This window comes from Lepus europaeus, chromosome 11, assembly GCF_033115175.1.
Source record: "Lepus europaeus isolate LE1 chromosome 11, mLepTim1.pri, whole genome shotgun sequence".
Taxonomy (NCBI): domain Eukaryota; kingdom Metazoa; phylum Chordata; class Mammalia; order Lagomorpha; family Leporidae; genus Lepus; species Lepus europaeus.
Window position 1 is genome coordinate 115,065,785 of NC_084837.1, and position 27,193 is coordinate 115,092,977.

At 55.7% G+C, this 27,193-nt stretch overlaps 1 protein-coding gene across 1 annotated transcript; it reads left to right on the forward strand.

Moving 5' to 3' along the window:
- The first annotated feature begins 41 nt into the window (after window positions 1-41).
- On the forward strand, window positions 42-17,539 carry HEXA (hexosaminidase subunit alpha). The gene is made up of 14 exons (XM_062206503.1): window positions 42-332; window positions 9,788-9,880; window positions 10,450-10,515; window positions 11,766-11,812; window positions 12,185-12,295; window positions 12,828-12,929; window positions 13,283-13,415; window positions 14,038-14,218; window positions 14,865-14,951; window positions 15,134-15,206; window positions 15,598-15,781; window positions 15,900-15,990; window positions 16,746-16,850; window positions 17,315-17,539. Exons 1-14 carry the CDS (start codon window positions 80-82, stop codon window positions 17,376-17,378), a joined length of 1,590 nt encoding a protein of 529 aa, XP_062062487.1. The 5' UTR covers window positions 42-79; the 3' UTR covers window positions 17,379-17,539.
- Window positions 17,540-27,193: the final 9,654 nt, after the last annotated feature.

Here is a 27,193-nt window from a genome sequence, read left to right on the forward strand (position 1 = left end):
CGGGCCCTCACGTGAGCGCCGCCGCCCACCTGCCCTGGGCTCGCGCAGGTCGGCCCGCTGGGGCGGTCACCGGCGGGCCATGGCCGGCTCCGGGCTGTGGCTGTCGCTGCTGCTGGCGGCAGCGGTCGCTGGCCGGGCGGCGGCCGTGTGGCCCTGGCCCCAGTACATCCAGACGTCCGGCCGGCACTACACCCTGTACCCGAACAGCTTCCAGTTCCGCTACCACGCGAGCTCGGCCGTGCAGCCGGGCTGCGCCGTCCTCGACCAGGCCTTCCAGCGCTACCGGGAGCTGCTCTTCGGGGCCGGGTCCTGGCCGCGTCCCAGCCTCTCGGGTGAGTCCGTGCTCCGCCCCCGAGAGAGCCCTGCCGCGCCGCAGCCCCCACCCGCGAACCCTGACACCCACCCGGGTCCCCGCCAGCCCCCAAGGTCACTGCCTCCGCCGCCTCCCGCCCTTTTCTCCGGCTGTTGTCTCGGCCTCCTGCGCGCACCCCCTGCCTGAGCCCACTCTCTATGGCCACTCTGGCCTGCAGTCTTTCCTTTGAGCTGCGTCAGGTGTTGGTCCCCCACACGCCTGCTACAGGAAGAATATCAGAATACTGTGCTCTGAGCAGACCCCCGAGACGTCTGGGTCCCCGTGAGGACGGGACCAGGGCTGGGTACGGAAGACCAGAGCAGACAAGACGCGAGAACCCACGCACAGCTCCGTAAACGTGTGGCACACGGCGCGTCCAGAGGTGTGGGGCTGGGATGGGGCTCAGGGTTGTGGCCTGGTGTGTGCTCTCCGAGTGCCCGCGGGGTGGAAATCGTTAGCGTGTACATCCCTGAGAGTTACCCCAAAGCATACTGCCTCCCACTGCTTCGCCCAGCCCTTCTGTTCGACAATGGAAGACGGCTTCTTCTCTAAGTATCTAGAGCCTTCTGCGACCCCTTCCAGGATTGGATTTGCTCCACTCACAAGATTAAAGGTGATTAAGTTAGTAAGCGACATGGTTTGTCCTGAAGATGCCTCCCCTGGCCGTTGCTTCTTTGGGTTTCTTTTCCTGTTTGCAATTTGGAGGATAAGCGCAGCCCCAGGGGAGGGAAGACCTTGTGATCCCCAGGCAGGGCCCAAGTCATGCGGTCATTACTCATCAGGGCACGGGATTGCATCCGGGGACTGTGAGGAGGAAATGTGGGATGGGCAGCTGGGTGGGGGGAAGGGGTCTCTGCCCTCGGACTGGACCAGACCACCGCTCACTCTACTTTAACCCTTCCCAAGGCAAGAGCAAGGCATGGTCTGTGCCAGACAAGGTTGCTAGCAGGTTTCTTGTTTGAAAGCAAAGAGGAAGAAAATTCGGGAAGAAGGTTTTATAGTTGCAGTTTTTTTTGTGAAGAGTGGATACAACAGGAGAGGAATACAGCAGGGAGTACTTGTCTCTGGGAGGGGCGTGGGTGGTAGGAGCAGAGTTCTTGGCTGGGGGCGGAATAACTGGGTGTTTCATTTTGAATACCAGGGCCTAGGTTAGCTTAGCCATGTTGGCAACCAGCCTCTCTTCTTGTCGCTGTTTTGTTTGCTTGCTTGTTTTTTTTTTTTTTTTTTTTTTCTTTACTATCTGTGGTGTCATGCTTTTCCAATAGCCCTGGGTGGCACTGAGCCCAAGAAGCTACTTCTGTGGGTAGGAGTCTGGGTGTGGTCCCTGAAAGTTCCAAACCTTCCCTCCTAGCTACTGTTGCTCTCTCTTGCCTTGAATGTTCTTGGAAGATAGTGTGCCTTGGATTCTGCAACATGGTTATTAAGGAGTGAGCAGAGAGTGGAGAATGTTCATCCCTTGTTTATCTGTGTGCCCTCACGGTTTGCTGCTGCTTGCTTTTTAATCTGTGTGTATTTCAGGCATTTTTAGGATAATGAGGAAGTGGTTGTGGATGTCTTTGTAATCTTCTTTAAGGAGAGTACAGCGAGAAAAGAATAATGTGATTACAGAAAATTGAAGTTAAGGGGCGGAGATTATGGCACAGCAGGGTAAGCCACTGCCTGAGTTTCCTGCATCCCATATCAGAGTGCCTGGTTCAAGTCCTGGCTACTCCGTGCTTGCAGGCCAGCTCCTTGCTAACGTGCCCGGGAGGCAGTAGAGGATGGCCTCAGTACTGGGGCCTCTGCCACCCACAGGGATGATCCAGATGGACCTCCTGGCTCCTGGCTTTGGCCTGGCCCAGCCCTGGCTGTTGTGGCCATCTGGAGAGTGAACCAGCAGATGGGAGATCTCACTGTCACTCCGCCTTTTGGATAAATAAATAAGACTTTAAAAAAACCACACACACATAAACTGTGGCTAGTATGTGTAAAGCAATGCTTAGAGTCAGTCATTATTAAAAGAAATGCAAATTAAAACTTTATTTTTTTTAAAGTTTTTGTTTCTTTATTTGAGAGGTAGAGTTACAGACAGTTGAGAGGGAGAGACAGAGAGAAAGGTCTTCTGTCTGCTGGTTCACTCCCCAAATGGCTGCAACGGCCCGAGCTGTGCCGATCCGAAGCCGGAAGCCAGAACCTCTTCTGGTCTCCCACACTGGTGCAGGGGCACAAGGACTTGGGCCATCTTCTGCCTTCCCAGGCCATAGCTGATAGCTGCATTGGAAGAGGAGCAGCCGGGACTAGAACCGGTGCTCATATGGGATGCAGGCGCTGCAGGCAGAGGATTAACCCACTGACCCACAGCACTGGCCCGAAAACTTTATTTTATTTTATTTTATTTTGACAGGCAGAGTGGACAGTGAGAGAGAGAGACAGAGAGAAAGGTCTTCCTTTTTGCCGTTGGTTCACCCTCCAATGGCCGCTGCAGCCGGCGCATCGTGCTGATCCAAAGGCAAGAGCCAGGTACTTCTTCTGGTCTCGCATGGGGTGCAGGGCCCAAGTACTTGGCCTTCCTCCACTGCCTTCCCTGGCCACAGCAGAGAGCTGGCCTGGAAGAGGGGCAACTGGGACAGAATCTGGCGCCCTGACCGGGACTAGAACCTGCTGTGCTGCTGCCGCAAGGTGGAGGATTAGCCTATTGAGCCGCGACGCTGGCCCCAAAACTTTATTTATTTATTTATTTTTTTTTTTAATTTTTTTTTTTTTTTTTTTTTTTTGACAGCCAGAGTGGACAGTGAGAGAGAGAGAGACAGAGAGAAAGGTCTTCCTTTTTGCCGTTGGTTCACCCTCCAATGGCCGCTGCGGCCGGTGCGCTGTGCTGATCCGAAGCCAGGAGCCAGGTGCTTCTCCTGGTCTCCCATGCGGGTGCAGGGCCCAAGGACTTGGGCCATCCTCCACTGCCTTCCCGGGCCACAGCAGAGAGCTGGCCTGGAAGAGGGGCAACCCGGACGGGATCGGTGCCCCGACCGGGACTAGAACCCGGTGTGCCGGCGCTGCAAGGTGGAGGATTAGCCTATTGAGCCGCAGCGCCAACCCCAAAACTTTATTTTTATTTTTATTTATTTTTTTTTTTTTTGACAGGCAGAGTGGACAGTGAGAGAGAGAAAGGTCTTCCTTTTGCCGTTGGTTCACCCTCCAATGGCCGCCGCGATAGCGTGCTACGGCCGGTGCACCACGCTGATCCGATGGCAGGAGCCAGGTGCTTCTCCTGGTCTCCCATGGGGTGCAGGGCCCAAGCACTTGGGCCATCCTCCACTGCACTCCCTGGCCACAGCAGAGAGCTGGCCTGGAAGAGGGCAACCGGGACAGGATCAGTGCCCCGACTGGGACTAGAACCCGGTGTGCCGGCGCCGCAAGGCGGAGGATTAGCCTAGTGAGCTGCGGCGCCGGCCCCAAAACTTTATTTTTTAACATCAGTCTGGTAGAGATGAAAAAGATCTGAAAGGATGTAGCGTTAGAGTGGTGGATGTCCATGGTTTGGGCATAAATCAGTGCAGTGGAGTGGATATTTGCACGGTGGGTAAGATGCCTCTTGGGACACCTGCATCCCTTATAGGAGTGCCTGGGTTTGGGTCCTGGTTCCACTCTCAGCTCCAGCTAATGCACACCTGGAGAGCAGCAGGTGATGGCTGAAGTTCCTGCAGCCCACCTGGGAGACCTGGATTGGATTCCTGGCTCCTGGGCATTTGGAAAATGCACCAATGAGTGGGAAAGTGTGTGCGCTCACCTGCGTGTGCTCTCTCTCTCTCCCCCTCTCTCGGTCTTGACCTCCCAAATATATAAAACTTTCCAGTGTATTGAAATTTTTAAAGTAATGACAACATAGTCGTGGTGTTATGGTCAGAGGTCTAGGCCACCGCTTTGGACTCCTGCATCCCATGTCAGAGTGCCAGTTCCTGTCTCCAGACCACCTGGACCCATTGCTGCTGGTGCACACCCTGGGAGGCAGCAGCCGTGGCTCTGCTGGAAGCCTGCCACCCGTGTCATCACTCAGATGGAATTCCTGGCTCCTGGGCATTTGGAAAATGAACCAGTGAATGGGAAAGTGTGTGTTCTCTCTCTCTGTCTTGACCTCCCAAATAGATCCGAACTTTAAATGCCTGTATATGTTTTAATGCCTGCAGTAGCTGTGGTGTCACAGTGCAGGATTGGTCTGCCAGTGCATGTCCCAGGACCTGCACCTCTGATCCAGCTTCCTGCTAGTGCACACCTTGGGAGGCAGCAGGTGACGGCTCAAGCATTGGAAACCTGTCACCCATGGGGATTATTCGGATGAAATTCCTGGCTCCTGCCTTCTAACTGTTGTGGGTATTTGGGAAGTGAAATGGCGGATAGATGATCTCTGTATCTTGTGTTCTCTCTCTCCCTCTCCCCCACCCCCTCTCCCTCTCTCCCTCCCTCCATCCCTGCCTCTCTTTCCCTCTCTCTCTCTCCCTATCATTCTGCCTTTCAAATAAATAAAAATAAACAGCTTTTTTTTAAAAAAGGGCAGGATATCTAGTAAGCAAATTAAGTCCATTTTTTTCATTGGCACAGAATTTGGAAGAGTAATCTGGCAGTATCAAAGTCAGACATTTTCCTATCTTTGGCCTGGTATTTCCGCCTCTAATAATTCATCTAAGAAATATCTTGCACAGCTGCTTAACATACGTGTCTACGCAAGAATATTTGTTTACTAGAACGTTGTAATGCTTAAAAAAAACATAGACATCTACAAACAGGAAAGAAGTTAGGTAAATTCCAATATAGCTTACCAGTGGGATTCCAGTCAACACTGAAAATGATGATGTGGCTCTCTGTAGACCCACATTAAAATACCTATAGGTCATTTTCGTAAGTAGAGACAAGTACCAAACTAAAACATATTAAGATCCCATATTGGGGCCGGTGCTTTGGAGTAGTGGGTAAAAGCTGGTGCCTGCAGTGCCAGCATCCCATGTGGGCGCCATTTCAAGTCCTGGCTGCTCCACTTCCCATCCAGCTCTCTGCTGTGGCCTGGGAAAGCAGTAGAAGATGGCTCAAGTCCTTGGGCCCCTGCACCCACATGGGAGACCCTGAAGAAGCTCCTGATTTCAGATTGGCTCAGCTCTGGACGTTGCAGCCATTTGGGGAGTGAATCAGCAGATGGAAGACCTCTCTCTCTCTCTCTCTCTCTCTCTCTCTCTCTCTGCCTCTGCCTCTCTGTAACTTTGTCTTTCAAATAAATAATCGTTTTTTAAAAATTCCTATATTGTTTAAATATTAAAACATCTATGAATTTGTAAAACATGTGCAAAACATTAAGTTACATAAGTTACCTGTTGGAATCTGGAGGTACTGGGAAGTGTTCCCTTTCTAGTAGCAGTGAGGATGGGAGTGACAGATCAGGTATCAAATGTAGGAGGAAAAAAGCTTTTAACCATGGACTTTTACTTATTTATTTGAGAGGTAGAATTACGGGGTTGGGGGGGGGGGCAGAGAGAGAGGTCTTCCATCTGCTGGGTCACTCCCCAAATGGCCACAACGGCTGGAGCTGGGTCTATTCGAAGCCAGCAGCCAGGAGCTTCTTCCAGGTCTCCTACGCAGGTGCTGGTGCCCATGTGGGTTCAGGGGCCCAAGCACCTGGGCCATCTTCTACTGCTTTCCCAGGCCATAGCAGAGAGCTGGGTCAGAAGAGGAACAGCCAGGACTTGAACTGGAGCCCATATGGAGTGCCAGCACTGAAGGCAGTGGTTTTACCCCCCACACTGGCTTTTACAAAAGAAGATGGGCTGGGAGTGAGGAGAGAGCATCCCAGGTTCGTGGGCAGATGGGAACGAGTGCGCTTCAGAGCAGGTGTTGATCTCTGGACCTGTAGAGGAGGCACTGTAGTCCAGCCTGGATTCAGCAGTGCTAGGAGGGAGAGGCCCCAGCTGAGGGCTGCTGGGTTCCCAGAGTCCCCTTTGGACAAGGAGCTTGACCAGGTGGCCTTGCCCCCTCCCTGGCTGCAGTACCTTTCCCTCTCAGTCGCTGGGCAGACACCAGGTCAGGTTCTGGTGTGCCGACGCCTCCCTGGGGTGAGCCTGCCTTCGTCTCTGGAGGCAGCTGTGGTGCCCACCATAGCCCTCGCCTCACCGGCTGTGATTGCTTGTTTGTCGCACTAGACTGCGAGCTCCTCCACAGCAGGGAGCGGGGCTTATTTTGCTTTTTTTCTAAAGAGTTATTTTACTTGTTTGAAAGTCAGCGTGAGGGGGAGAGAGTGAGTGAATGAGTTAGTTCTGTCTGCTGGGTCACTCCCCACATGGCCACAACAGCCTACGTTGGGACAGGCCAAAGCCAGACCCCAGGCACTCCATCTGGGCCTCCCACGTGGGTGACCGTGACCTAAGTACTTGGGTCATCTTGTGCTGCTTCCCCAGACGCATTAGCCAGGAGCATCAGAAGTGGAGCAGCCGGGACTTGAACTGGCACTCAGATGTGGGATGCCAGCGTGGCAAATCGTAGGTTGACGCGCTGTGCCACAGTGCTGCCCTTACTTCTCGTTGTAACTGCCCTGGCCCAGCACAGCATCTCATGCACAGTGAGTGCTCAGCACATCCAGGCTAGAGTGAAGAAACGGGCAGGAAATGCATGACCTCAGGGCTTGGTTAGGCTGCGTCTGAGGAGAGGAGACCCTGAACACCACGGCTGTGAAGCTGGAAGGGGGAGCCCCGTGGGCACGGGAACCCACTGCCCAGGCCTGCAGGGGCCGGATAGACACCTGGGGCCCAGTCAAAGACTGGGTTGACTTTCCTGTCCATAAACCAAACCACAGCCACTGAATCGCCAGCGCTGTGTGTTTACTCTGCAAGGATTCGGAGAACCAAGCACGTTGGTGTGATGGGAATGTCTTGGTTCCGGGAGCAGCAGGGTAGTGGAGGGAGCGGTTATGGAGCGCCCAGGGTCAGGGCTTCAGTTTCCAGGCCCCCCAGTGCAGCAGGGAAGGCCTCCCTTCCGGAACAAACACCTGCGACTTGGGGCATACACATCCAGCAGTCTTCGTTGCCCTAGAGAGAGGGGGACAGCTGTGTGGGTGATGCGCCACTGGGCCTGGGGACAGAAGGTGTGGTGTACAGCAAGTCCAGCAGTGGACTTGGGTGGTGAGAGGCACGCCTGTCCTCGGTTTCCCTGTCTGACGGCAGTTCATGCTCAAAGGGAGTGAGTACAAGCGCAGAAAACCTCTTCCCTGAGGGGCCTGTGGAAGTGTGTCTTTGTATTTTTGTTGTTGTTGAAAATGTTTCTGTACCCTCTGTGATATTCAGTCAGCATGTACTAACTTTTTTTTTTAATCTGAAAAATAAAAAGATACAAACTTTTCAGTGAACCCAAAGAAGCCTCCAGGTTTGCATGAGAACGGGGAGGGGAGGGAGCGTGTGCAGCAGGAGGCTGGGCTGGCAGAATGGGCCCTGGACTGCGGGGAGGCCTGGGCTCTGGGAGCGGCGGCAGGGCCAGAGCTCGCCCTTCCTGACTTCCCAGCCCGCCACCGCCCACCGCTGCCCAGCTTTCTGGGCACCACTCAGCACCTGAGGCCTCAGAATGTGCTGCCAGCCTGCATGCCCGGAGGGAGCTGAGCCACTGTTCAGGGAGGGGGCACACCCAGTTCTCGGCCCTGGGGTGTCTGGGTGTTGTGTGTTTCCAGGCAGCTGTGCCTGCCCTGCCTGTTTCCTGCGTTCTGCAGGGCCCCTGTAGCGTAGCTGCAGTGGCCACACTCCATCTACAGTTTCGAAATGATGTGGGGGGAGGGGTGGGGGGAGGATTGGGCAGCAGTTAACAGACTGCCTGGGACACTGGACCCCCACAGGGAAGTGCCTGGGTTTGCATCCCCGCCTGGGTCTCAGTTCCAGCTTCCCTGGGAGGCGGCTGGTGGTGGCTCAGGTAGCTGGGTCCCTGCCACCACGTGGGAGACCAGCATTGAGTTCCCAGCTCCCAGTGGGCATTTTGGCAGTGGATGGAAGATCTCTGTCTCTGCCTTTCAGACACACTTAAAAATAATACGGAAATGGCTGGGGTGCGTCCTGTGTCGCCATCTCGCAATCCTGCCTCTCGGAGCTTGGTGACACGGCAGCCGAGCCTGTGTCTCCTTCGCAGCCAGACCCCAGCCCGTCCCACAGAGCACTGGGAACAGTTCTCCGTGGTGTTGGTGGCAGGGCCGGGGGGGTGGGCGGTTCGGGAAGAGGAGCCCTTACATCAGGGCATTGTTCTGGAAGAGTGCCCTGGTGTTGCTTGGAGTCTGGGGAGGCCGCACACCTGGGGAGTGAAGGCAACAACAAAGCCACCAGATGTTTTCCTGGCTCCCTTTGGGGTTCCCGTCAGCCCCTCCCCCGTGTGGTCAGGACCGGGCTGAGGCTGTTGCCTGTGGATTCCTTATGATTGCTCCTTGATTGGCAGCTGCCCAGGGTTCATGCCTTCCTGTAGGCGGCGTGGCGAGCTGCGCAGGGGCTCTGTGGTGTTGCCCTGGGAGTGGGACCGGCAGTAGTGTGCGTGTAGTCTGAGGGGGCTCCACCCCTGTGCCTGTCTGCTTGGGGAGCTGGGGTGGCCCCACAGCCTCTGTGCCCTCTCCCTGCAGGTTTAGGCGGATGTTTAGGCATGGTGCAGGTGTTCACTGTGCACGCCCTGTGTGGGGCACCCAGGCTATCTAGAAGGTGTGCTTCCGCTTGGGTGACAACGGGATTCCGGTCTGGTTCTGATTGCGCTCTCCCTGGCCCTGCCGGCTGTCCCATCCCCAGCTTGGTTGTTCCACATGCTCCAGCACAATATTTGTGGGATGCTCGCAGCTCAGGGGAAGAACAGAGAGGTGGGGCAGTAGATTCAGAACCACTCTGAAGGCCGCAGAGCGGAGCAGGTTGGAGGGTGGGGAATGGAGGGGGCTCTCCAGGCCAAGTTAGTGTGTCGGTGCACGCTCCTTAGTGGAGGGCCTGCCTGGGAACAGGAGGGCAGGAAGCCGCTGGGACAGGGTCCAGTGCCTGCGCCAGGGCCTCTGTCGTACCAGCTCCAGCTCCCGTCAGCACGCCGTCTTTGGACGTTGGCTCCTGGGCTCTGACACGTGGAAGGCCTGGAACCTGGGGGAGCAGCATTCTGTGCATGCTCCAGAGCACAGAACAGCTCTTTCGTCGAGAGAACCTCGTTCCGGAAGAGACGTTAGAACTGGCCGGGGAGGCTGCCTGTGCACCGAGCAGCCACTGGCGCGGTTTGCAGCCGACGGGCCGGTCCACAGCCTGCGCCTGGGACAAGGCTCTGCAGCTGCCCTGCCCAGATGGTTTCTGCCTGGGTGGGGCAGGGAGTGGGTGGTGAGCAGGGGCCGTGCCCGGGGCGAATCCTACCCTCCCCTCCCTTTTACGACAGGCACGAGCTGAGCAGCCTGGTGGCGGCACCTCAGGCACACCAATTCCCCTGTCCTTGCAGGAAAGTGGCACACGTCTGAGAAGAACATGTTGGTTGTGTCTGTGGTCATGCCGGGGTGTGACCAGTTTCCTACCTTGGAGTCGGTGGAGAACTGTGAGTACCGCCGGAGCCAGCGCTTGTGTGGAGCTGTTCCCGACCCTCACGCCCTCGGGGACCGAGGATGGCAGTGCGCTGACAGCCTGTCACGCCAGCCGTTCCGCATCCCGCTCGCACTCACTGATTTTCCTCAAGAGAGCCTGCTGTGAGGGAGGAGGAGGTTGGGCTTTTATACCGAGGCGCAGCCGCCCCTGGGTCCCAAGGCTGCCTCCTGCCTGCCGCCCGAGTCCCAAGGCTGCCTCCTGCCTGCCCTGAGCAGCCGCGTTTGGGCTTCTTGGTTTCCAGAACGAGCGGTCAGGCCTTGGCTTCGTCCTCACACTCCTGGAGCAGAGGGCTGGGGGTGCCTGGGGTGGTGTTGGGAGAGTTCTGTCCTTACCTGTCCGTGTCCCCATCCCCTTCAGCCCCAGGCTGCTGGGGTCTCATGGAGAAGCCAACCTCCTCCAGGGCCCACAGAGCTGCCGTGGTGACCCCTCCCCACGTGGCCCCAGGCCTGTCCTGCTCTGTTTGGGTTTTGGTCTGTAACCTGCGGAGGAGAACCTTACCGTGGGCTGTTTCTGCTGTTTCAGACACTCTGACCGTAAACGATGACCAGTGTTTGCTCGTCTCTGAGAGCGTCTGGGGAGCACTCCGAGGTAACCGGTGGGGGCAGCCTCATGAGACCAAGTGAACCCCGCCCCCGAGGACCCCCCCCCCCCCCAGCTATCCTGGACTCAGCTGATGCTGGAGCAAGCCAGCAGGGAGAGGCAGTGGAGAAGGGGCCAGTTCAGCTGTCACACAACACAGATAATTGGAAAGGGTCTTTTTTTTTTAAGATTTTTAAAATTTATTTTAGACATAGAGTTATAGACAGTGAAAGGGAGAAACAGAGAGAAAGGTCTTCCATCTGCTGGTTCACTCCCCAATTAGCTGCGACGGCCAGAGCTGAGCCAATCCGAAGCCAGGAGCTTCTTCTGGGTCTCCCATGTGGGTGCAGGGGCCCAAGCACTTGGGTCATCTTCCACTGCTTTCCCAGGCCACAGCAGAGAGCTGGATCAGAAATGGAGCTGCCAGATCTCAAACCGGCACCCATATAGGATGCTGGCACTGCGGCAGCGGCTTTACTCGCTGCGCCACAGCACCGGCCGCTGGTAAAGGTCTTAAAAGCAAAAGAACTGGAGCCTCTGCTGCTCAGGCATCCCTCTGCTGGGAGGTGACTTCTGCTCCCCCTTGCCCCACTGTACGCCCCCCCGTGCTGTGCAGCAGCAGCAGACCCACCTGTGCCTCTGATGGTGGCAGAGGACAGGCTGTCAGAGTCCACGGGAGGGAGGCACACAGGTGTGTCACAGGCCCTGGCGTCTTCAGGGTTTCTGCAAGCAGAGCTCAGCTGCTGGGAACACACCGTGCTCTGGACTCGGCCTGCCTGTGCGTGGGTGCCCTGCAGGGTCCCTCTGGCCACTGCTGCCACATCCCTGCTTCAGCTCACTGGAGCCAGTCCCTTCTCCAGCTCAGAGAGGAAGGTGGTAACTCCTTATCATTGTGAATCCAGGCTCCTTGGAAATCTGTGCTTCCAATGGCTTCTCGTGATCGTGTCTGGGAGAGGTGGAGGGTCTGGGAGCTGGGGACTGCCTAGTATGGCTCTGTCGCTTCTGATGAGTTCTGTCTGGAGCCACAGCCCTGTTGGCGGCCTTGTCCTGTACCTGTCTTCTTAACGCACCTGGGCATCTCTTAAGCTTCTCAGGAGTTCAGGACTTAGGAAGCACAGATAGGTATGTGGGCCTTGACTGCTAGCGGCCCTAAAACACTGCCGCCTGCCAGAGAGTGGCTGCCAGCTTCCCAGTGCTCGCTCCTGTGTTGTGGCTCAGCCTGCCCCGCCCCTGCTCGCTGAGGCCCCACTTCTCTGCAGGTCTGGAGACCTTCAGCCAGCTTGTCTGGAGATCAGCCGAGGGCACGGTGAGTGAGGGCTCTCCAAGAAGCACCTTTGTAATCTGGGGTCTTTCTCCTAGACCCTTGGACAGGGTCCCCAGGGCTTGTGACAGCCCCCAGCTGGCATGTGAGGAGAGGGGTGGAAAATGGTTTGGGACATGTGCTCTGTGTGGCGCCCCCGCTGCTTTGAAGAGACAAACGTGTTGTCCATCAGGTGCAGAGGTGGTAGGCTGAGCAGGGCGTGGGGACCGCTGCTGGCACGTGACTGCTTGTGGCTGTCGAATGTGGTGTTCGGGGGCTCGGCACCCTGGGGGATGCCACGGGCGGCCCTCCAGGGATCGTGGATGAGTGTCCCTCAGCCGCGTGGGCCCCAGCATGGCCTGTGATTGTTCCACACAGTTCTACATCAACAAGACAGAGATCGATGACTTCCCCCGCTTCCCGCACCGGGGCTTGCTTCTGGACACGTCTCGCCATTACCTGCCGCTCTCCAGCATCCTGGACACTCTGGTACCCGGGCCCTGGGGCCTGCAGGTGTTCTGGGTGGTAGAAGAAGGGGTCCCTGCCCTAAAGACTTAGAATAACATGGAGCTCGGGGAGTTCTCTGGGGAGGATGTAGGGGACCTGTAAGACTCAGAAAGTAACGAGGGATTTAACTCTATCCCCGTGGCTACAGTGGACCAAGACAGTCTGGCCTCTTGGGCAGGTGCAGAGGTTTGGTTAGGACAAGGTCGGGGGAGAGAGGTGTTCAGAGCCTCTGCCAGGTTGGATGTGCAGCTGGGGCTGAGTGTGGATTCGCACTGCCTTGGCTTCTGAGGTTTCTGCCTCAGGGCCTAAGCTCCCAGCTGGCCTCACTGTCTGTACCAACAGTCCGCTGAGCCGCGCAGGTGGCCAGGGCAGGGGCAGTGTTGGTCCCAGGTTACCTGGGTGTATGGGAGACTCCGGGACACTGTGGTAGCCGCCGCTTCCTACCAGTGAGGCCCGGCTTCCCGAGGCCAACCTCGAAGAGGCCGCCGGCTTCCCAGTGTGCTCTGACCCACAGGACGTCATGGCATATAACAAATTCAACGTCTTCCACTGGCACCTGGTCGACGACCCTTCCTTCCCGTACGAGAGCGCCACCTTCCCCGAGCTCACCAGAAAGGTCGGTCTGCATCCTGCCCACGTTGGTGGTTCCCTGTCTGGGAGCCTGCCGGGGCCCCGGCTGGCAAGGACGATGGCTGTCACCGTGGCCAGCCTGTCTGAGGCAGGCCCACTGACTGAGGGGAGGGACGCTGACTTGGAAACAAGACACGTGGCCTCCGGTCCAGACTTTGCCGTTGCTTTGCTGGGTGACCGGTGTCCTGGCCTCACTTCCTCTGTGCTTAGGTTCTGTCACATGGGCACAGTGCCTGCCTCACTGGCAGTCCCATGCTGTGGCAGGTGGGCGGTTGTGGTCAAGTTCCATGGGCTGAGCCCTGGGGACAGGAGGGCCTGAGGGTGTCTCGTGCCTTGCAGGGCTCCTACAACCCCGTCACTCACATCTACACAGCGCAGGACGTGAAGGAAGTCATCGAGTACGCGCGGCTCCGGGGAATCCGTGTGCTGGCAGAGTTTGACACTCCCGGCCACACTCTGTCCTGGGGACCAGGTGAGGCAGTGCCGGTGGCCTGCAGGGGCCCCTCCCTGGAGTGTGGGCTGTGGGCCGTGGCTCTGAAGAGTGTTTGCTCTGCCCCGGCCTTCCTGCACCTACCAGGTGTGGAGAGGCCGTGCTCTACGTGGGTGTCCTGGAGTGCAGCTCAGGGACCTGAGAGTCCAGTCAGACCCCCACCCCGCACCCCACTAAGCCCCATGGCTGGGTCTGGGGCTGAGAGAGGCAGCCAGCCTCGTGGAAACATGAAGTGGTTTTGTGTGGCCTGAGCTCCAAGAGGGAGACTCTGGGCCGAGGGAAAGGCCCCTTGGGAAATGTGGACACCCCCCCCCCCCACCAAGAGGAGAGAGATCAGGCTCGCCCTCTGCTTTTCTGCCTGAAGGCAGTGTGAGATCTGCTTTTGGAGCAAGGGCGACCCCTGCAGGAGCACGGGGTGTGCACCGAGCCTTGTCTGATGGTGGGTGTGGTTACGTTTCTTGGATTGCGGCCAGGTGGTGGTGATGACCAGTGCCCATGAGCCCCGTGTACGTGTGGTATTGGTGCCAAGATCATGTCACTGTGAGGCTCATGCCTGCACATGCAGACCCATGACACTGTCCCATGTGGTTCTCTGTTGGCCCAGGCATCCCTGGATTGCTGACTCCTTGCTACTCTGGGGCCCAGCCCTCAGGCTCTTTCGGGCCTGTGAACCCCATCCTCAACAACACCTACGAGTTCATGAGCATGTTCTTTCTGGAAGTCAGCTCTGTTTTTCCGGATTTCTATCTTCACCTTGGCGGAGACGAAGTTGATTTCTCCTGCTGGTACGAGCCCTTTGACCTGGCCAGCACCGGGGTCGGGGTGGAGCAGGACCCCGGGGGCTACCGTGGCCTCGTGTGTCAGCCTGCCTCTGTCCCCTCTGACAGGCTCCCCCTGGTTCTTACTGGCTGGTAGTGGCAGCCTCTCCCTCCCCCCTCTTTGGAATCCTTGGGATGTTTATGGAAAAGTCAGCTCTGGGCATCAGCTATAGAGGAGAGTAGTTCCTGGGTGTGGGGCTTGAGGTGACGCGCTGGAGACGCCTGTGCCAAGGTGCGCTCGGGGTTCCCTGGAAAGCCCAGACCCAGATCTCACGGGCATGGAAAGGGCAAGGGGCTCCCGCAGGGTCGACGAAGGGAGCTGTGGAAGTGACTTTGTGGGGTGGGGTCCGCGGCAGTGGTGGGCGGCCCAGGGAGGCCGGGGCTCTGCATGCTGTGGTCCAGAGAGGATCACCACACACTTCCCTGTCCTGCACCGGGGCCCCATCACGTGGTGTCTCCCAGCTGCCATACGCTTTCCCAGCCTGCCCTGCAGCCCTCACCCGGCATCTGCCAGCCACACCTGCCCTGCCCCACCTTCCTGTTGGCATATGGGGGGGAGGGCAGGCGGCTAACACGCAGGACCCCGGAAGAGTGACTGCCCCCTGTGCCTCAGGAAGTCCAACCCGGACATCCAGGACTTCATGAAAAAGAAGGGCTTCGGCAGCGACTTCAAGCAGCTCGAGTCCTTCTACATCCAGACGTAAGGAGGGGCTGGCTGGGCGGGGTCCCCACCGCGCTCGGGTGGGTGCAGAGGGGTCCATTCCCAACCCTGGGGGAGACACCATTCAAGCAGCAAGAGTCCCCCGGGCAGGCTTGGCTGCAGAGGAGCGGCGCCGTGGGCTGAGAGAGCGCCTGCCCGAGCTGAGCGCCCCTCACCCGCAGGCTGCTGGACATCATCTCCGATTACGGCCGAGGCTACGTGGTGTGGCAGGAAGTGTTTGACAACAAAGTGAAGGTGAGCACGGGCCTCTGGGCAGAGCACTGGGGCCATCTCCCTTCCCCTCCAGAAAGGCCGGACTGAGCTCTGGGTTTGGGGGCCACAGCCTCTGTCTCCCCTCGCTGGGAACCCCTCCAATTCTCTGAGGCTTCTCAGACTTGGCTCACAGCCCGGGTTCTCCAGGTGTGTGGGAGCAGGCCCCTTGTCCCAGCCCGGCCGGTGTGCCTCTGTGGACAGGCAGTGCTGCAGAGCCGGGGCACTGGGACGGCAGGGAGCGCCCTCAGGGCCTGTGGCCCCTGCAGTGCCGTGTGAGCTCACCGTCAGGGCCCACCGGGGCCTGGGAGACAGCCCTTGGCTGCCGCGTGGGAACTGGGCCCAGCAGTTCTCTTGTGATGTGCTCTGGTGGCAGGTTCGGCCGGACACCATCATCCAGGTGTGGCGGGAAGAGACCCCTGTGCCCTACATGAAAGAGCTGGAGCTGATCACCAACGCCAGCTTCCGGGCCCTGCTCTCCGCCCCCTGGTACCTGAACCGCATCGCCTACGGCCCTGACTGGAAGAACTTCTACACGGTGGAGCCCCTGGCATTTCAGGGTGAAGCGGGGAGCCCCTGGCTGGGCTGGCGCTTGGTGGGGGTTGGGACCCTGTTGGGAGGAGGGTGGAGGGGGAGCCCTGGGGTCACCCCGCCAGCCTCTGGCACCTGGGCCCACAGGTACGCCGGAGCAGAAGGCCCTGGTGATCGGTGGTGAGGCCTGCATGTGGGGAGAGTATGTGGACAGCACAAACCTGGTCCCCAGGCTCTGGTAAGAGGCGCTGGGAGAAGGGCACTGCAGGGAATGCCTGCTGGCCACGTGACAGCCTCTGTGCCCAGAGGGCAGTTGAGGGCAGGGATTGCTAGGCCAGTCCACGGCGCCCATGCGGTGGCGCCTCCTGCTGTTCCCACAGGAGTCTCACCCAGCCTGGGCTACACAGCTGCGTTTTCAGTACCGCTTAATCAGCAGTCATAGTTTATCCCCCTCCCCTTTTAAGAAAGATTCATTTATGTGTTTGAAAGGCAGAATTACAGAGAGGCAGAGGAAGAGGGTCTTCATCGGCTTTTTCACTCCCCGAATGGCCGCAACAGCTGGAGCTGTGCTGATCTAAAGCCAGGAGCCAGGAGCTTCTTTGTCTGCCACGTGGACGCAGGGGTCCAAGGACTTGGGCCATCCTCCACTGCCTTCCCAGACCACTGCAGAGAGCTGCATCGGAAGTAGAGCAGCCAGGACTCAAACACACCCACATGGGATGCGGGCACTGCAGGAGACAGCCCCAACCACTATACCACAGCGCCAGCCCCCGCAGTTGATCTTGTTTCCATGGGATAGAGAGAGAGGGAAGGAAGGGGTCCCGGTCCACCTTTGAACAAAGATGGAGCCAAGCCCCAGGCACCTGGGAGCCACCCAGCCACACTGTGGCCCTGAGCAAGGTGTCGGTCACATCCCTTGGCTCTGAGTCCATCCAGAGCCTAAAGAGGCAGTGACCTGTGTGTGTCCAGCTGGTGCCCTTCCTGTCCCTCCAGGCCCAGAGCGGGCGCTGTAGCTGAGAGGCTGTGGAGCAGTGAGCTGATGACAGACACGGAATTTGCCTTCAAACGGTTGTCACGCTTCCGCTGTGAGCTGCTGAGGTGAGCAGGCTGTGGGGCCCCCAGGTGGAGGGCAGATCCAGGTGTGTACTTGATGGCAAGGCAGGGCATCACTGTGACAGGCCAGCTTCGGGGCACACGCTGCCGGGCCCATCTCTTAGGCACGGTTCATTCACACTTTAGGAACAGGTGGCTGAGGTCCACAGAGTTGAGGCCCTCAGCCAGAGCCAATCAGAAGCAGGGGTTGAACCCTCTCAGCTCTCCCCTCGGGCGTCCCCACCAAGGCGTTTGGGGCTGGGGCACAGGCACGCTGGGTAGAAGCAGGGAGGTGTTCCCCAAAGTTCCTGGGTCTCCCTGGAGCAAAATCAAGTGGAGCCTGCTGCCTGGCCCTGCCCCAAGCGAGGCTCGGGAGGCGGGCTGCCTGGATAGTTGGTGCAGTGACTTGACAGCTGGGCAGGTGGAACTGAGCCCCCAGGGCTCATCCGCGGTTCCTTCACCTCTTGCAGACGAGGGGTCCAGGCCCAGCCCCTCAACGTAGGCTACTGTGAACAAGAGTTTGAGCCGACCTGAGCCAGCAGCCCCGGCACCATGGAGGGTGTTGGCCTTAGGAGCTTCCACTGCATCCCAGCCGGGCACGGAGCCCCTGCCCACAAGCCCCAGTGCCCGGAGAGGAGGGGGCCAGTGCTGGTGCTGGCATTCAATAAAGAGGGATGTGGCATTTTCCTATCATGCACCTGTGTTACCGATGTTTTCAAACCTGTGACTTGCGTTCCAGGGGACAGCTAGGAGCTCTGTGGGTGGGGGCGGGTGTAGCTCAGGGCTTGAAGGTTGGGGGTGAAGCCTGCAGCCCACACTGCCCTTGGGCTGGGGGTGACTCTGCTCAGAGGAGTGCACCCCATGCCCGGCCTGCTCCCTGCACTCTTGCAGGGCCTTCAAGGCCCATCCTGGAAGGAGACGCCCGGGAGCCTGAGGGGTCAGAGACAGCAGCAAGGCTGCAGGGGCTGCCCTGGCTTCACACCAGCACCATCCTCGTGGTCTTGGGGACGCACTGTGGTCCAGGCCGCGTCCCTCGGAGGCCCTGCTCATCCTGCCCTGCCCTCTCCACACACCATTTTCAAGGATGGCAGAGCCCCTGGGGACAAGCCAAGGCTGCCGCTGTGGCTCCAGGAAAGGGTCTTAGTGCCCGGGACGAGTTTTGTTGAGGACGACGCGCCTCACCCCAGGTCCTGTGCAGGAGGGACTGCACGGCTGCCCTGTGGATTTCTTGCGTTGGATATTGAGAGCCCCTGGTCTGGCCTAGCTAAGAGGGAGGACCATGGGGAGGCTGCAGGCTCCCCCCTGCAGAAGCTTGGGGAAGGTGGAGCCGAGAAGGATCTGAGCAAAGATTGGTCCCCAGACAAGCCCTTCAGCCTGCGGTCTGCTGCCTTGGGCCCTACTGAGCCCAGCAGTCCAGCCGCCTTGCACTGTCTCTGTAGGGGCAGGGTAGACGCCTCTGCCAGCATAGTTCTCTTGGAGTTTCTGCCCAGGCCAGCCCAGGGCTCTGACCTGAGCTGTGCCCACCAAGGAGGCTGCCCTGTACCTCTAAGCCTAAGGGGCGGCGGCAGGTGAGTCCCTGTGGAAAGTCTGCTAGCATCAGCTGACCCCGCCCTTCCTGGTCATGACGTGGACCTTGTTTGCTGTTTGGTTAAACTCAAAGCAGGCGCTAAGTTGAAGAAACCAGCAAACACTTGGCATTACCGTAGTTAGTATTGTGATTTCTTGTTCCTGTGGCTTTTTTTTTTTTTTTCTTAAAAAAAAGACTATTTGAAAGGCAGAGTTACAGAGGGAGAGGCAGATCTTCCATCCCCTGGTTCACTCCCCAGAGGGCCACAACAGCCAGGGCTGGGCCAGGCTGAAGACGAGCTAGGTGAATGCGCTGGGACTTCCACACAGGTGCAGGGACTCAAGCAGTTAGGTCGTCTGCTGCTGCTTTATCAGGCACAGGCGCATTAGCAGGGAGCTGGATCAGAAGTGGAGCAGCTGGAGCCTGAACCAGTGCCCACAGGGGATGCCAGTATTGCAGGAAGTGGCCTAACCTGCTACACCCGAATGCCTGTCTGTAATTTTTTATTTTCAGACGTTAAACATTCAAGACCTTCTGTGTTAGGGTGTGCTGTTCCCCAGCCACGCCATTACTGTGAGGGTGTCTACGCACACATCCGCTTCAGATCTGGATTGCTGGCAGGTAGAGGCCGGGTTTGGCGGCCATCGCTCACCTGCCCTCACTTGGGCTGTGAATGCTCAGACCTGGCCTGTGTTCTTTGCGCCACCAGGGGGCGGGCAAGTCCCTCTCCAGCGCTGCACTTGGCTGGGACAGAAGTAACGGGGCAGATGGAGACTGGCAGACCATTCCTGCCAGGGGCCCTCTGCTGTCCCCAGGGCACTGTGCGTACTGAGGGGCTGGGGGTGCTCCCGCAGTGCTGCTCATGGAGTTGTGACTGCAGGAAGTACTTGGGTCCTTGCCACCTGGCCTGGCCCAGCTGCAGCTGTTGTGGGCATTTGGTGAGTAAACCAGCAGTTGGAAGATTCTCCCCCCGACCTCCTTCCCTTCCTCCCTCTCTTTGTCTTTCAAATAACTTTAAAATATATACATATATATTTACCTGTTGAACGTTTTTGTCTTTGTTCACTCTGTAAACCTCCAGTCTCACTGGTGGTGTAGGAAAATCCATTTGAAACGGTCCCTGTGTGTTTCTCAAGTCAGGTGTTTAAGATGTTGTGAACTTGGCTTGTGTTTTTTTTCCCCCATGGTGATTACCGCTTTCTGATTGCATCCGTGTTGTGTCCTCCCCACCACAGTAAATACTAAAGTGATCTTAAATGTTGTGAACCAGCAGATGAAGTGTAGAGCGAGATGATGGGCAGTGTCGCCTGTCTGTCTCCTCACTTGCTTCTGTTTTGTGTTGAAGAGCTGAAGCCTTGTGCACGCCCCCACCCAGTCCTGAGCCCTTCCTCCCTCCACAGTAACCCCTCTCCAGAATGCATTCCCAGTCTCTTTTCTCCTGGAGTCTGGTACTGAACTGTGATTCTTCCTCATTGTTAGGAGTTCTTGATGGCTCACCGTTTAGCAGAGGCGTGTGTGTGTGTGTGTGTGAGGGGGCGGGCATCTGGATCAAGCATCTTCATGAGAGGGGTGGCCTGCAGGGACGGCTTATCTAGACTCCGGGCCAGAAATAGGATTGGAGACCCAGGAAACAAACAAGGCTGTGATACCGCCTGTCAGCATTACCCTCGCCTGGTAGACAAGGAAGCAGGTGTGGAAGATTTAAGTCGGGGCTGGCATAGTGACACAGCAGGTTAAGTCACTCCTTGGGGCATCCACATCCCATATCAGAGAGCTGGTTTCAGTCCCAGATACTCCGATTCCCATACAGCTTCCTGTTAGTGCTCCTGGGAGACAGCAGGTGGTAATCCAAGTGTAGCTCAAAAGAGTGAGGGCAGGGCCGGTGCCGTGGCTCACTTGGTTGATCCTCCACCTGTGGCGCCGGCATCCTATATGGGCACCAGGTTCTAGTCCTGGTTGTTCCTCTTCTGGTCCAGCTCTCTGCTGTGGCCTGGGAAGGCAGTAGAGGATGGCCCAGGTCCTTGGGCCCCTGTACCGCATGGGAGATCAGGAGGAAGCACCTGGCTCCTGGCTTTGGATCCGTGCAGCGCCAGCCGTGGTAGCCATTTGGGGATGTGAACCAACGGAAGGAAGACCTTTCTCTCTGTCTCTCTCTCTCTAACTCTGTCAAATAAATAAAAAGAGATTGAGATCTCAAAAAGGAATTAGAATAAAAGTTATTTTAGAAATGGCATTTAAAGAGGAAATAATGGATAATATTTTAAAACAAGACAAGGGGGGGATTTTTTAAAGGACTTCTGAAGAAAGATACAAAGGAGATTTGGAGACAGTCATGGGGGAGACAGGTGAGAAAGGTAACCTGTGTGTGCAGAACAAGACCGCAGCAGTGGCCAGGGCATGACTGAACCTGCACTGAGCCCTGTTCTAAAAGGAAAGAGTTTCCAGCTACGGGGGGGGGAGACGCATGCATGCCTGGGAGGACTCCCACCTGCTGCCCGGGCTGGCCGCGCCGCACAGAGGAGCCACAGGTGTTCACCAGAGCAGGCTCGAGACCAGGAGCTCAAAAGCCCACTGGCAGCAGACTCAGATTTTCATCCATTTGGTCATTTTCAACGTAGCCCAAATAGATTATGAGCATCTACAACATGCTTGTTTGGCATGCACCTTGAGACTGAACCACGGATAAGGTGAACCACACCAGACGAGACACACCAGAAGCCACTGTTGCCTTTTTTCTGGCCCAGAAATCCCCATAATAGCCACCCTTCCACTCCCTTGGGCCCTGCTGGGAAGGTTCCTGCTTTGAGGAAGTCTGCCCTGCCTTCTGGCAAAACCTGTCCAGGGGCTGCCCCAAATCTTGTGTGTTCTTGCACCTCTTGGTTATCAACCCTGAAATGTGTCACCCTGGCTGCAGGCCAGCTCCCCAGTCACTGCTGGCAGCTACACAAGCATCGCAGCCCACTGAGACTGGCGGTGTCCCCAGCTGTGTCCCCAGCTCCCCACCTGCTCCCAGCCCCCCTCCTTGGACACAAGCTGCCCTCTCATGAGGAACTGCCCCAGGTGAAGGCCGAGTGTTCTGAGTATCTGCACCTGCTACTTCCTGGATCAGGGTGACGGCGACAGCGACAGCGGTGGGCCTGGTGCTTAAGACACCGCCTGAGATGTGGATCCTGTAGCTGAGTGCCTGTGTTTAACTCGGCTCTGCTCCCAATTCTAGCAACTGTGGGAGACAGCACAGGTGACTTAAGTCGTTGGGTCCCTGCCACCCATGTAGGAGACCTGGATTGAGCTTCCAGTTCCTGGCTTCAGGCTGGACTAGTCCTGACCATTGTGGGCATTTGGGGAGGGAACCAGTGGTTGAGCGTTCTCTTTTGATCTCATTTCTCAGTTGAAAAAAAAAAAGGGGGGGGGGGACTGGCTCTGTGGCACAGTAGGTCAAGCATCTGCCTGCAGTGCCGGCATCCCATATGGGCACCAGTTAGGGTCCCGGCTGCTCCACTTCCAATCCAACTCTACTATGGCCTGGGAAAGCAGACTTGGGCCCCTGCATCCACGTGGGAGACCTGGCTCCTGGCCCCTGGCTTCAGATCTGCCCAACCCTGGCTGTTTCGGGCATTTGGGGAATAAACCGGAAGATGGAACGATCTCTCTCCCTCTCCCTCTCCCCTCCTCTCTCCCCCTCTCCCCCTCTCCCCCTCTCTCCTTCTCTGTAACTTTGCCTTTAAAATAAACATTTTTTTAAAAAAGTGAAGTTCACAGAATGGAATTAAAAGATCTTTATTTAAGAAAAAAAAAGTCTCCCTGGATCAATGTGGCCCATTGCTTCTGGTTCCGCTGTGCGTCCCTGTGTTTGTTTCAGGGTGGCTCTCACGGTCACTGTTCAGTTCCCAGGGAACAATCGCACTGATCTATGAACAGTGAGCTCTCCTCTTTCTAGTCAATCTTGGTGTTCCACTCCCTTTCCATGTCTGTCCTGAGTGATAAAATGTTGATCACAGACTCGCCTGCCAAGTCCAAAGTGAAAGAGTACAGATGACAATGTAAATTATAATCAAATATGACCAGCCCGAGACAAGATTAAAAGTTAGTAGCTTTTCTAAGAAGGGGGGAGAGGATTGAAGACCACAGAGGAGCTAGGATTTCACCCCCTGCTTCTCCATGTGGGTTCAGTGGAAGCCACTGGGACTCCTCTGCCTCCCTGATGCAGGGGTTATAGATGAAACTCCCATTCCCAGGCAGCAGTGATGGGGCCACCACCCCTCCCCTCCAGGGTGATTCCGGTAGGGACTCCGTGGGAAGCCTTAATTCCCATCTCCACCTGGGAGGAGGTCTGGAGTCTTGTAAAATGCCCAGCTGCTCAGCAAACAACTCACTCAGCAGTGGCAGGCATTAGTGGCTACAGCACTGGTAAGTCGCCCACCTCCGAGTGCTTGAGTTCAACTCCCGGCTTCTCCGCCAAGTCCAGCCTAGGTGCGTGCCCTAGGAGCCAGCAAGAGATGACTCAGGTAGGTGGGTTCCTGCCTTCCACATTGGAGACCTCGATGGAGTTTCCAGCTCCTGGCTTTTCCTTGGCCCAGTCCTGGCCATTTCAGAAATTTGGGGAGTGAATCAGCAGATGGGAGTGCTCTCTCTCATTCTCTCCCCTCCCCCCAAGTAGATAAGTAAATATAAATAAATACTAAGAACCAGGAAAACTTTCATGTTTGTAAGAAAAGGCAGGCAGTGGACGTAAGTGGTGATGTGACACAGGTGTTGGATTTATCCAGGCTTTTAAGGCAGCCATCATAAAATGCACCAGTGAGCAACCGCAAATACACTGGACAAGAAAAAAAAACTCAGCAAAGAAATAGAAAGCATCAATAAAAGCCAAATCGAAATTTTAGAACTGAGACACGTGACAGCCAAAATGGAAAACTCAGTAGACAGGCTGAGCATTAGAATGGAGATGGTAGAGGAAGCCATCAGTGAACCTGAAGATGGAACAGTAAGACTTACCCAACCCGAACATGGAACACCTTAAAAAATGAACAGCGTGCCATGCATTTAACCTAGCAATTAAGATGCATGCAGGTGTTGCAGGTTAAGCTGCTGCCTGTAGTGCCAGCATTCCATATGGGCACTGGTTCAAGTCCCAGCTGCTCCACTTGTGATCCAGCGCCCTGCTAATGTGCCTGGGAAAGCAGCAGAGAATGGCCCAAGTCCTTGGGCCCCTGCACCCACGTGGGAGACCTGGAAGAAGCTTCTGGCTCCTGGCTTCAGTCTGGCCCAGTCCCAGTCATTGCCACCATTTGGGGAGTGAAGCAGCAGAGGAAAGACCTCCTCTCTCTTTCTCTGCCCCTCAGCCCAGAGCCCTGCCTTTCAAATAAATCTTAGGGGAAAAATGCTTCCTTCTGCTACTGGAATACCTGGGTTTGGTACTTCTCTCCAGCTTCTGACTCAGTGTCTTGCTAAAACAGACCCTGAGAAGCGTGGTGATGACTCAAATAATTGTATTCTTTACCACTCACATGGGAGTCCTGGATTGAGTCTCTGGTTCCCAAGGTTGGCCAAGTCCCCACTACTGCAGGCATTTGGGGAGTGAACCAGCAAGTAGGTGTGCATTTTCCCCGCTCCCTGCCCCTGTAAATTAAAAAAAGCAAGCAGAGACTCAGGGGCATGAGTATTGTAACTAAAGACCTAACATTTCCATCATCATATGCTGGAGAAACAGAGAAAGAGGATGAGGCTGTAAAAGTATCTGAAGAAAAACAGCTGAAAATTATGCAAGTTTAGCAAAAAAACATAAATCCATAGATTAAAGAAGCAGAGTTAGCCACAAACAGGATAAGGCCAAAGAGACTCACATCTGGACCCCTAGTAATCAAGCTTCTGAAAAACAACTAAAAAGACTGAAGAAAGAAACAGCATCTTATTTTTTTCTTTTTGACAGAGTGGACAGTGAGAGAGAGAGAAAGGTCTTCCTTTGCCATTGGTTCACCCTCCAATGGCTGGCACGCTGTGCTGATCTGAAGGCAGGAGCCAGGTGCTTCTCCGGGTCTCCCATGGGGTGCAGGGTCCAAGCACTTGGGCCATCCTCCACTGCCCTCCCAGGCCACAGCAGAGAGCTGGCCTGGAAGAGGGACAACCGGGGCAGAATCCGGTGCCCCGACTGGGACTAGAACCCAGAGTGCCAGCACTGCAGGCGGAGGATTAGCCTATTGAGCCGCAGCGCCAGCCAGAAAGAAACAGCATCTTAATTGCACATCAAAGGGGGAAAAAACAATTCAACAACAGCAGATTTCTCATCAGAGACTATGGAGTCCAGAAAGAGGTGGTACATTTTTCAGGTGCAGAAAGGAAATAATTGTCAAACTAAAACTCAGTAACCAACAAAAGAATCATTCAAGAATAAAGGAAAAAAATCAAGATATTTTCTGGTGAAGAAAAACTTAAACCTGTCAAGAACAGAACGATTCTAGAAAAAATGACCAAAGGAATTTCTTCAAATGGAAAGGAAATGACGAAAGGTATCCTAAACTATCAGAAAGGAGGAAAGAACAATGGGAAGGAGCAATGCATAGGTAAATACAATAGGCTTACCTGCTCTTCTGGAGTTTTCTTTTTTTTTTAATTTTTTTTTTTATTTTTGACAGGCAGAGTGGATAGTGAGAGAGAGAGACAGACAGGTCTTCCTTTGCCGTTGGTTCACCCTCCAATGGCCACTGCGGCTGGCGCATCGTGCTGATCCGAAGCCAGGAGCCAGGTGCTTCTCCTGGTCTCCCATGGGGTGCAGGGCCCAAGCACTTGGGCCATCCTCCACTGCACTCCCGGGCCACAGCAGAGAGCTGGCCTGGAAGAGGGGCAACTGGGACAGAATCCGGCGCCCCAACCGGGACTAGAACCTGGTGTGCCAGCGCCGCAAGGCGGAGGATTAGCCTGTTAAGCCACGGTGCCGGCCTCTTCTGGAGTTTTCTAATGGTGTTTGCATAACATTGTCTGGTGAGTTTTCAAAGCGTGCAGAGTGATATTTAATACGATTATATTCTAAAATGGGGCAGACCAAAGGGACTTAGAGGTAGCTAAGCTTTCCACACTTCAGTCTAACTGATAAGATGTTAATACCAGTAGACTGTGACATGTATGTAAAATATAGCTAGAATAAGGAACAAGTTATACATAGGAAGGTAGGAAAAAGAAAACAACTGAACAGAAAACAACAAGATGTAACTGGTCAACATATCAATAATACACTAAATGTAAATGGTCTAAATGCACCAACTAAGATCGGTAGGGTGAATTTTTTTTAATGGCCCAGCTGTAAACTGTCTACAAGAAAGGCACTTTAAATATAACTTGGCAGGTTGAAAGAAAAATAATAGAAAAAGATATACTTGGCAGTCATCAATGAAAGAAAAGTACACGTGGCTATGTGGCTCTCAGGTAAAGTACTGCAAGAAGTTACAGGAACAGGGAGGGGCACTGTGTAATTAAAAGGACCACTGCACCCAGTTTTAAGTGTACTCACCCCGAACAGCGGAGCTGCAAAAACTGCAAGGCTGAGAAGAGAAACAGACAAATTTACAATAACACTTGAGACTTCAACGCTCCTGTCTTAGCAGCTGACAAAACAATTACAAATAAAATCAGATCTACAGAAGAACCCAACATCACCATCAATCAACAGGATGCAAGAGATGCTTACAGAACAGAATTCAGGTGCTACCTAGACCAAAATGAAGTGCTTCCCACGTGGGCATTGTGGCAGAGTCTTTTTTTTTTTTTTAAGATTTATTTATTTATTTATTTGAAAGTCACAGTTACACAGAAAGAGAAGGAAATGCAGGCCGGCGCTGTGGCTCAACAGGCTAATCCTCCGCCTTGCGGCGCCCGCACATGGGGTTCTAGTCCCGGTCGGGGCACCGATCCTGTTCCGGTTGCCCCTCTTCCAGGCCAGCTCTCTGCTGTGGCCAGGGAGTGCAGTGGAGGATGGCCCAAGTCCTTGGGCCCTGCACCCCATGGGAGACCAGGAGAAGCACCTGGCTCCTGCCATCGGATCAGCGCAGTGCACCGGTCGCAGCGCGCCAACCGCGGCGGCCATTGGAGGGTGAACCAACGGCAAAGGAAGACCTTTCTCTCTGTCTCTCTCTCTCTCTCACTGTCCACTCTGCCTGTCAAAAATAAAAAAAAAAAGAGGAAAGAGAAGGAAATGCAGAGAGAGGTCTTCCATCCACTGGTTCACTCCCTAGTTGGCGGCAACAGCCGGAGCTGTGCCGATCCGAAGCCAGGAACCAGAGGCTTCTTCCGGGTCTCCCACACAGGTCAGACTTGGGCCATCTTCTACTGTCCTGGTCATAGCAGAGAGCTGGATAGGAAGTGGAGCAGCTGGGACTCAAACCGGTGCCCATATGGGATGCTGGCACTGCAGGCGACAGCTTTACCCACTGCGCCACAGCGCCAGCCCCGTGGCAGTCTTAACCTGCCACTTGGGATTCCCCATCCCACATCAGAGTGGTGGTTACAGTTCCTGCAACTCTAGCTTCCTGCTACTGTGACCTGGAGGCAAGCTCAATGCTTGGGTCCCTGTCACCCACCTGGGAGACTCAGATGGACTTCCCAGCTCCCGGCTTCAGCCTGGCCCAGCCTTGGCTGTTGTGGGCATCTAGTGAGTGAGCCAGCAGAAGCTCTCCCTCCCTCCCCATCACTGTCACTCGGCCTTTCAAATAAATAAGTAAATTTTAAAATAACACAAAACATTGACCGAAATAGAGCACGCTGAGGGTGACAAAACATCACACAGTGCATC

Excerpts from the sequence above, each read along its gene's own strand:
- HEXA (XM_062206503.1), top strand. The coding sequence starts at position 80 with ATGGCCGGCTCCGGGCTGTGGCTGTCGCTGCTGCTGGCGGCAGCGGTC. Across the intron at positions 13,416-14,037 it reads CACTCTGTCCTGGGGACCAG|GCATCCCTGGATTGCTGACT; the intron begins GTGAGGCAGTGC and ends CTGTTGGCCCAG. Across the intron at positions 15,207-15,597 it reads TGTTTGACAACAAAGTGAAG|GTTCGGCCGGACACCATCAT; the intron begins GTGAGCACGGGC and ends CTCTGGTGGCAG.